At 41.0% G+C, this 10817-nt stretch overlaps 1 protein-coding gene across 1 annotated transcript in view; it reads left to right on the forward strand.

Annotated features, from left to right (window-relative positions):
• The window catches only part of Znf143 (zinc finger protein 143), a 56691-nt gene that overhangs the window by 31314 nt on the left and 14560 nt on the right, over nt 1–10817 (forward strand). Inside the window, exon 12 of the mRNA XM_029556279.1 lies at nt 5351–5578. Coding sequence (XP_029412139.1) covers nt 5351–5578 — 228 coding nt within the window. The remainder of the gene's footprint in view (nt 1–5350; nt 5579–10817) is intronic.

Raw genomic sequence — 10817 nt, forward strand, 5'->3', positions numbered from 1 at the left:
TTTTAAAAATTTTAAAAAAAAAGCTAAGAAAAAATAAGAAAGCCAGTTGAAGAATGGAAGGGTTTATTTTTGGTTCATAGTTTGAGGATACAATCCATCATGAAGGGGGCCATCACAGCTGGAACATGAAATGGCTGTCACATCGCATCCACAATCAGGGAACAGCAAGAGATAAATGCTGATGCTCCCTTTTTTCGCCTTTTTAAATGTATTTATTTTGTGTGTATGTATATTAGTTACTTTTCTGTTGCTGTGATAGAAACACTGAGCAAAGCAGTTCATTGAAGGAAGAGTTTATTTGAGCTTATACCAAAGGGGCAAGAGTCCATCATGGTGGGGAGGCATGGCGGCAGAGGTGGCTGGAGGAGGAGCAGAAACTAGGCTCTACATCTTCAAGCAGGCACAGGAAGCAAGAAAGGGACTGGATATTAAGCCCACCCCCAGTGACATGCTTCCTCTAGCATAGCCACACCTTTAAGACCTCCCAAAACAGGGCCACCAACTGGGGGCAAAATGTCTAAATACTTGGAGCCTATGGGCAGGGGGACAGTCTCGTTCAAACCACCACAGTGTGTATGTGTGTCACTGTGCGCATGTGGAGGTCAGAAGACAACTTGTGAGTCTGTTCTCTTCTTTCACCACGTAGGTCCTGGGCATCAGGCTTGGCAGCAAATGCCTTTACCTGCTGAGCCATGTCACCAGCTCCCTTCCCATTTTATTCATCCATAGATCCCAGTCCATGGAATGGTGTCACCCACATTGGAATAGTCCAGTAAATGATAACTGTAGTTGCCCATGTTATGTTATAAGCAGAGTATAAGAATTCCCCAAAACTGCCTTGTACTTTGAGTACTTGCATGGGCAAAGGTCTGTGTTTGATCCTAGCACCACATAATGAAAGAAAGAAAGGTGAAAGCCAGGAGGGTGGGAAGAGCGAGGAACTGGAAAATGCGGTATATCTTTGCAGGATCTGTCAGGTGACCCAGGTGAGGCTGCCAACACTAAGAAACTTAAAAGGTTGTCAGTCAGTTATGGTGGCACATACCTGTAATCCCAGCACTTGGGAGGTGGAAACAGCAGGATCAGAAGTGCAAGGTCATCCTCAGATACATAAGTGTGAGGCCAGAACCTGTCTACATACATGGACACTCGAATACTACAAAAAAGAGAAAAGAAAAAACCACCAAAGACTACAAAAAACTTTCTGCTCTTTGACTATTATTTGGTGCCACCTAGTGGTGGTTTCTACCCGAAACCTAACTATCACTTGAGCTGATTCTCCAAGCTGTAATTAGCTGCCATTTCCTGCGTAGGAAATCACCTGCCATTTCCCTTTCCCTCACCATATCTACATCTACAACCATCCTCCAAGATAAGAACTTTTTCCTGGGGAGTGAACAGGAAGCCATCTCCAATTATTTTATACTTAATTTTATGAAATTTTGTCATTTGTGAGTGGCTTTACTATATTTAGAGCTATAAGAAAATGTGTAAATGAGGATTACCTAGGACATATGTGTTTGTGCACATGTACATCTGTCCAGGCTGTCGTTGAACTTTTGAGACATTATGGGTTAACACTAGTGTTTCCAATTCCAGGTCATTTCACTGGGCTTTTTTTTTATTTCTTTCCTCATTCTAAATTTGTATGTCTTCCCACAGGGAGACCTGCCTTCTAACAGCACTGAAATATTTGGTTATTTGCTTAGTTCCCCCACCCCCCCATCCCTTATCTTTTGACTCAAAGTCTCTTTCTATAGTTTACTGGCCTCAGATTTACTGCATATCCCACAAAAACCATTGGTTCTTCTTCCTCAGCCTGCCTAATGCTGAAATTACAGGCTTGTGACACCACACCTGCTCTTTTGTCCAAACTTTAACTATATCTAAAATAGTTTCACAGTTGCTTCACTCATGCCACTTCTATGAAAAAGCCTTCGAAAACTAAGAAAAAAAAAGTGTTAAGGGCCTATGAGATGGCTCAGAAGGTTATGGGTACTTCCTACCAAGCCTGACCACTTGAATTCAGTCCCCAGTGTACTCACATGGTTGAAAGAGAGAACTGACTTTTGCAGGTTGTCTTTTGACCTTTACACTTGTCCGATGGCATGCATGTGCACACACACAACAAATGAATATAAATTTTAATAACTTATAAAAAGGGAGCTGGAGAGTGACTCAGTGGTTAAGAGCACTGGCTGTTCTTGTAGAGGACATGGGTTTGATTCCCAGCACCTACATGGCTGCTAAAAACCATCTGTAACTCCAGTTCCAGGGGAATCTGACACTTTCTTCTGACCTCAATGGGCATTGCATAACACAGGTACATTAACATATATGCAGGCAATATGCTCATACACATACAATAAAAATAATAAATTAAAAAATGTTTTTAAAACTTATAAAAAGAGCTAAAGATTAGTTTGCTATTGTTCCTGGAATCCTACCTCCTAGCTATATATATAAGACACTTTAATAGGGTGGAGACATGATTGGTAAAGTGTTGGCCACATAAGCATGAGGATCTGATTTCAGATCCCTAGTACCCATATTAAGCTGAGTGTAGCTATGTGTGCCTGTTATCCAAACTTGGGAGGCATAGACAGGAGGATCCCTGTTGACCAGCCAGTCTTGTCAAATCAGTGAGCTCCAGGTTCAAAGAGAGACCCTGTCTCACAAAACAGGATGAAAGGGCTGGAGAGATGGCTCAGCAGTTAAGAGCACTTACTCTTACAGGGGATGCAGGTTCTATTCCCATTACCCACATGGTGGCTTGCAACTGTCTGTAACCAGTTCCAAGGGATCCAACTCCCTCTTCTGGATTCTGTGGACACCAGACACACACATGGCACACATACATACGGGCAGGTGAAACATGTATACACATAAAATAAAAACAAGAAAAACATTCATACACATAAAAACAAATCATTTTAGCCAGAGTGGTGGCACATACCTTTAGTCTCAGCACTTGGGAGGCAGAGGCAGGCAGATCCCTGTGAGTTCAAGGCAATCCTGGTCTACATAGCGAGTTCCAGGCCATCTGGGGCTACAGGGAGACCCTATCTCAAAACAAAAAACAAATCTTTTCGAAAAATCACCAGGATGGGGGCTGGAGAGATGGCTCAGTGGTTAAGAGCACTGACTGCTCTTGCACAGGATCCAGGTTCGATTCCCAGCATCCACATGATGGCTAATACATCTGTAACTCCAGTCCTAGGGACTCTGAGAGCATTGCATGACATGGGTACACCTACCTACATGCAAGCAATACATTCATTACACATAAAGCAATAAATCCAACAGGATGGAGAACAATTGAAGAAGACACCTGGCATCAAATTTTGGCTTCCATGCACATGCATGAACAGGTACACATATATATACACACAAAAAAGAGTAAACACTAACCAATCCTTCCCTTCCCAGAGCCTTCAGTGTGATAAAGAATACTCATTTAAACTATAATTGGTTAATTATTCCATTTTGCTTCCTGTTTTAGATTCCCAAAGCACTATAACATAATGCTATATAGATATTATATGTTAGATAATTATTGTTTATTTCTGTTTTTAAATGAACAGACCCAGATGGGCGTGGTGGTGCACGCCTTTAATCCCAGCACTTAGGAGGCAGAGGCAGGTGGATCTCTGTGAGTTCTAGGCCAGCCTGGTCTACATAGTGAGTTCCAGGACAGCTGGGGCTACAGGGAGACCCTGTCTCAAAAAGACCAAAAAAAAAAAAAGAAGAAGAACAGATCCTATATGTTGTCTGGAACTGTTTTAGAATAATGAAGAAAAAGGGGTTCTGTATACTAAATAAATGAAACAATATTGCCCAGGAATCCATCATTGAAGCTGCATGATTAGAATGTAGAGTTTATTTCACTGTTTCTCTATACTTTTCTGTGTTGTTGGGAATTTTTTTTGAGACAGGGTCTCCCTATGGCCCCAGCTGTCCTGGAACTCCCTATGTACACCAGGCTGGCCTTCAACTCACAGAGATCCTCCTGCCTGTCTCCCGAATGCTGGGATTAAAGGTATGCGCCACCATGCCCAGCTGGGAATTATTTTTTAAACATTTAGTGTGTGTATATATGCCATCGTGCACATGTGGAGGCCAGAGGAGAACTTTCAGGAGTTGGTTCTTCCTTTCTGCCATGTGGGTTCTGGAGTTTAAGCTCAAGTCATTAGACTTGATGGCAAGGACCTTTATCTACATGTGGCCAGCTGGGAAATTTTCTCCAATAAAATGTTCTAAATATATATGTCCTGCCTGTCATGTTCTTAGATTTTTTTCATGAAACAAGAATTAAAGTTTTTACTCCCCTTTGATTGCCCTACCTGTTGTTGGTGAGTACTGAACAGCTTTTGATTGGTTGTAAGAGGTCAAGAGAAGTTTAGTGCAATGCATATGTCCTTTTAGATGTATTGACATTTTCAACTATGTCTAGTAGACATTTTAGAAAATCCCATTTATTACCTTAATAAAACTATTAGAGTAAGCTGCATTAGTTATGTCAGTTACTGCATTGTTACTGTCGTCGTTAGTATAAGTCGTTAATATATCTAGATTAGATATAGAAAAAGTCGAGTTTCATCAGAGTTAGAGTTAGACTGGGCAACAGCTCCACCCTTGCTTTCCTCATCTCTTGAATTAGGCAAGAAGTGGGACAAATGCAAGAGGCCAACACTCAGGATTCAAGCTACTTTCTAAAATTTTGTGTGTATGTGTGTATAGTATGGGGGGGTGGGTTTGTGCAATGATTGCAGTGCCTGCAGGGACCAGAAGAGGGCATCAGATCCCCTGGCACTGGAGTTACAGGTGGTGTGAATCTCATAATATGGATGCCAGGAATCTAACTCTGGTCCTCCACAAACGAAGCAAACACTCTTAACCGCTGAACATAGCTCCAGTCTGTCAGGCTACTTTTTTTTTTTTTTTTTTTTTTTTTTTGACAGGGTCTCCCTGTAGTCCCAGCAGGCCTGGAACTCGCTGTATAGACCAGACTGGCCTTGATCTTACAGAGATCTGCCTATCTCTCTTCCCAAGTACTAGGATTAAAAGTGCACATCACCATACCTGTCCTGTCAGGCTACTTTCTGAGCCAAGTCAGAACCATAGGAAGTTTTTTCTTATGTGCCATTTCACATCAGGATGAAAAAGGATTGGCACTCTTAAGAGTGCTAGAGGTCAACTCTGCCTTGTGCATGCTAGGCAAGTGCTTCTCTGAGTTATATTGCCAAACTAGATTTGACTGTTCATTTTTAGACACTCCACACTCCAACTCTGAAATAATTATGTCTGCCAATATAAAAAGTGACTTTTGTGTGTATTCTTCTTTACTTAGGAGAAAAGCCATATGTCTGTACAGTTCCTGGATGTGACAAAAGGTTTACAGAATATTCCAGTTTGTATAAACACCATGTCGTTCACACTCACTCTAAACCATACAACTGTAACCACTGTGGGAAGACATACAAGCAGATCTCCACCTTGGCCATGCACAAACGGACAGCCCACAATGACACTGAGCCCATTGAGGAAGAGCAGGAAGCCTTCTTCGAGCCTCCCCCAGGTGAGGCGTTTGAAAATTATATCTGTTTCTGAGTTTGAGAGTCAGTAATCATGAACATAATTTATAACCCACACTTATTTCTCAAATCCTCAAGTTTCATTTGTGTAATCACACAACCTGATTTACAGCTCTGTTAAGTGCCACAGAAGTAAGATACAGTTGCTCTGGGTTGCTGAATAGGGTAGCTCCGTCTCTTCTGGGAGGGCAGAAGAGGCTTCTCCAAAGAAATGAGAGGGTGAGTGGGGCTTAAGGAAGTGAAGAAAAGGGCCTGGGGGAAGGGAAGGCAACAGAGATCAAAGGCAAGAGGACTTCAAATAGAGAGGGGGAAGGCACATCCAAAAAGCTGAGCAGTTAAAGAGAGGTAAGTAAATTTAAGACATTGGAAGAAGCATGACCTGAATGGCAGGTCTGTCTGGGATGGTATGTGAAGTTACCTGAAATAGGTAGGGCAGGAGTGCAGGATGCTTGGGATTCACAGAGGATACAGTCTCAAGCCTAGGAGTGGGGAAGTGCTTCAAATGACTCCTAGATGACTGAAGTATTATAGAAAACAGACAGGCATCTTTCAATAAGAAAACTGCAGTCGGGTGTGTTGGTGCATGCCACTAATCCTAGCACTTGGGAGGCTGGGGCTATAGGGAGATCCTGTTTCAAAAACAAAAAAGGAAAAGAATACTGTAGAAAATATATTTCAGAGAATTATAGACATGCCAGTTAAACAAGCCTAGAAAAATCAGTAAAAGGTAGTAGATTTTTCCAAAACAAAATGTAGGTTATGTTACTGTTTCTGTGTATGTGCTTAAATACAGTAAGTCTGACATTTAGAAGAAGAAATCTTTTCTCAATTTTTTTAAAACTTTGTTTGTAACTGGGCGTGGTGGCATAGCCTTTAGTCCCAGCACCCAGGAGGCAGAGGCAGGTGGATCTTTGTGAGTTTCAAGGCCAGCCTGGTCTACATAGTGAGTTCCAGGCTGGGGAGACCCTGTCTCAAAAAGAACAAAACAAAGCAAAAAACTTTATTTGTATGTGTATGAGTGTTTTGCCTGCATATATGTAATTGCACCCGTGTCATGGTAAAGCCAGAAGTGGGCATCAAATCCCCTAGAACTAGAGTTACAGATGGTTGTTAGCTGCCATGTGAATGCTGGGAACTGAACCTGGGTCCTCTACAAGAGCAGCCAGTGTTTTTAACCACCAAGCCATCTCTCATGCTTCTCAATCTTTTTGATTTGTTGTTGTTGTTGTTGTTATTATTTTGATCCCTGTAGCCCCTCTAGCCTCTACACGCACACATTTGTACCCACACACATGTAAGCATGCATATGCACACCACGTACACATGGAAGAAAGAAAAAGCAGGCTTTAATGTTATTAAATGTAGTTTATAAGACTTTTTTATTTTATTTTTTATTTTTTAAATGTCTGGTGTTTTCTAAATAGGTTGGTTAGTTCATCTGGAACTTGCTGTGTAGACCAGACTGGCCTCAAATCCACAGAAATCTGCTTGCCTTTGCCTCCTGAGTACTGGGATTAAAGGTATGTGCCGCCACGCCTGACTTGTACACTTTTTAAGCATCTTTAGTCTCTTTCCATGTTGATATTTCAAATTATTAAAAGTTCTTACATTCTGTAAAGGAAAAAAAAACCCTATAATAGAATGTATTTTTATATTTTATTTATTTTATGTGTATGAGCCTGCAGGTATGTAAGTGTATCTGTGTTGTGTAGTGCCCTCAGAGGTCAGAAGAGGACGTCAGATCCCCTGGAACTGGAGTTAGGGATGGTTGTTAGCTGCCATGTGTTAAGGGATTGTGAAATACTGTTCCTTTAAAAAAATATGCTTGGTGAATTAAGCTGAACATTGAGCATGTATGTCCAGAGAGCTTTATATCTCATGAGAAAGTTTATGCAGGAATGCTTGCTGGGAGATAGCTCTAGTGTGCCAGTACTCCCCAGTTTCTCATCAGGTGACATGCTGATCTTCCAAGAAGACATAACATGGAGATAATGTTGCTGTGCTCATCTTATTTTGCTGAATTGTTATATTCCCACTGTATTGTTATTAGTCAGTGTTCTATAAACATGTGACTGTGATTCTCACGAGTACAAGAATTAAAACAGAGCTGATGATACAATCAGCACTCAGGTGCATGAAAGCCCCGAGTCCCCTGATTTATTATCAGTTCCATTGTAATCCATTCAAGCCCCATGGTTGCCCCCTTTGTGACCACACATGTGGGTGCCGACTCAAACCTGGGTCCTCTGCAAGTGCAGCAAGTGCTCTTAATTGCTGAGCTGTCTCTCCAGTGCTTAGAATATATTTTTTAAAACAACTGTTGCACGTGATCCCCTGAGTTTGTAACCCCTTGGAATAATGATGTATAAACAGCATTGAAAAGAAAGTCTATTAAGAAAATTGCACCTTGAGGTAGGGCTGGAGAGATGGTTCAGTGGTTAAGAGCACTGTCTGCTCTTGCAGAGGACCCAGGTTTGATTCCCAGCATCCACATGATGGCTAACAACCATCCATAACTCTAGTTCCAGAGGATCCAATGCCCTCTTCTGACCTCCGTGGGTATTGCGCAACATGGGTGCACTTATATGCATGCAGGCAATACACTCATACATGTAAAATAAAATAAAATAAATTTAGGGACAAGAGAGATGGTTCAGTAATTAAGAGCACTGGCTGCTCTTGCAGAGGACCCAGGTTTGATTCCCAGCACCCACATGGCAGCTAACAACCACCGTAACTCCAGTTCTAAGGGATTCCATGCCCTCTTCTGACCTCTGTGGGCATTGCATGACACAGGTGCACTTACATACATGTGATGCACTCATTCACATAAAATAAAAATACTTAAAAATAATATATTTAAAGAAAATTATACCTTGGACAGGTATGGTGGTCCATGCCTTTAATTCCAGCACTCAGGAGGGAGTGGCAAGCAGATCTCTGTAAGATCAAGGCCAGACTGGTCTACATAGCTAGTTCTAGGCCAGCTGGGGCCATAGGGAGATCTGGTCTCAAAAGAACAAAAAAAAAAAAGAAAAGAAAGAAAATTGTACCTCAGTGACTGTGGCCATCAGAATACATGCATCAACCACTTAATCAACTCCCTAGAAATGATTAGAATGGTTAGTATATTTACATTAGTATTTTTTTTAACTTTTAAAAAACATTTTATTATTTTTACTTTATGTGTATGAGTGTATTGCTTACATGTATGTGAGTACACCCATGTCCAGCCCCTATTTTTTTTTAACTTTTAACAAAATTTGAGGGAATGGAGAGATGGCTCAGCAGTTAAGAACACTAGCTGTTCTTGGAGAAGACCCGGGTTCAAATCCTAGCACCCACATGGCAGCTAACAACTATCTGTAACTCCAGTTCAAGGTGATCCAACAGCCTCTCCTGTCCTCCACTGGTGTTGCACAATACAGGTGCAGCTTATACCTACATGCAGACAATACATGCATACACATAAAATTCTAAAAATTTTATTGAGAATTTCATACATGCAAATAAGATGTTTAGATCAAATCCATGCCTACTTCCTCCCATCCAACTCCTCCCATATCTCCCCATCACTTTTTCCTGAACAACTTCATGTACTCTTTCTTTTTTTCTTTTTATGGGTCTTTTTGCTACTCTAACATTACCCCCTCTGAAGAGGTAACCCTAAAATCTTTTAGGGATTAGATAAAAGCTCCCAAATACTTTTGACATTTTTGGTCTTTGCAACATAGTATGTTGCTAAGAGGCCCAAGGACATTTGATTTTTAGCCAAGAAACTGGCTACTTTTCTTTGGGGTCTTTTTACCCTAACTGCCTAGCCAGTTCCTACCTCCTGTTCTTATCGCACCATCCCCTGAAGAGGTTGACCAAATTGCCGATAGGGAATCAGGATGCAGATCGCTCTGGCTTCTTCCATGCTGAACAGGGATGCAGGGTGAGGCAATTGGGGTACCCCTTCAGTGGGTCTATCTAAAAGACTCCCAAATTGTATAACTCTTAATGATAGGGAGAAAAGAAAGTCCTTGACTGGTGCCTAGGAGATGTGAAGGAGAGGTAAAGGCAAGAGTAGTTAGCATTACAAGTTCTAGACAGGGAACCAGAAAAAAGTCAAAACAGGGCAAATTTCAAATGTTCATATGAGAGTCTATTTGAATTTCTTGATGAGACCTTCCAAAAGCATCCCTCCATTGGTTTTTCTTTTGTCTGCCATGGCTGGACTTGAGAGTGATGGACTCAGGATTTGTTTTCAAGCACTTTGATGGCTGTTGGAGTAGCTAGAATCAGTGTCAGTTCCCTCGCAAAGACTTCTAGATAGGGGGAGAAAACAAATTTAACCATCATTTTAGAACAATAGTGGGTTGTCTCCCTTAGCTACAGGTGGGTACTACAGTATTGCAGACCAAGATTTGAAGTCTTATATCTGAGCAGCACTTTCTGATTAGAAACAAAATCATCAATGAGAAATAATTGTCTAAATAACATTTTATCTGGACTTAAGTCTAATGTCTGGGAAGTGTAATCCCTTGAAATATACTGATCACTTTAATCTTTGGTTATACTTTCCTTTTGGGTGTTTAAGACAGTTGACCCAAATAAACCAGGGGTCACATGGGCTTGGGAGGAGCTCCTGGCTCCTTTCTTTTACTGGTTCCGTCTGTGTGAAGATCAATCAAAGGTCCTGCTTGATCATGGCTGGCTTCACTTGAAAGTGTGGAGGAAATGTTTCCTCTATGTAAATATTCTTAGATGAGATATTCTGCTCGGATTTGGATATTTTTTAAACAATTTTTAAAATTTTATTTCTTATTTTTTAATTTTGTGTGTATGAGTATATTGCTTGCATGTATGTAAGTGCATCTGTGTTGTACATGCCCTTGGAGGTCAGAAAAGAGCATTGGATCCCCTGGAACTGGAGTTATAGATGGTTATTAGCTGCCATGTGGGTACTGGGAACCAAACCCGAGTTCTCTGCAAGAATAGTCAGTGCTCTCAACCACTGAGCCATCTCGCCAGCCATTTAAAATATATTTTTAATACAAATTTTTAAGTATGTGTGGGAAGAGAAAGAAAGATATTTATGGAAAGAGTAAAGTACACCAAGAACATGCTGAGGATCTGAAAAGAGATTTGCAGTTCATTGTTCTTTTTAATTTTTTTTTCATTATTTATATTCATTGTACATGGTACTGTATACATTAGGACACTTTCACACAAGTACAC

Source organism: Nannospalax galili, unplaced genomic scaffold (assembly GCF_000622305.1).
Source record: "Nannospalax galili isolate Female #2095 unplaced genomic scaffold, S.galili_v1.0 scaffold44, whole genome shotgun sequence".
NCBI classification, from domain to species: domain Eukaryota; kingdom Metazoa; phylum Chordata; class Mammalia; order Rodentia; family Spalacidae; genus Nannospalax; species Nannospalax galili.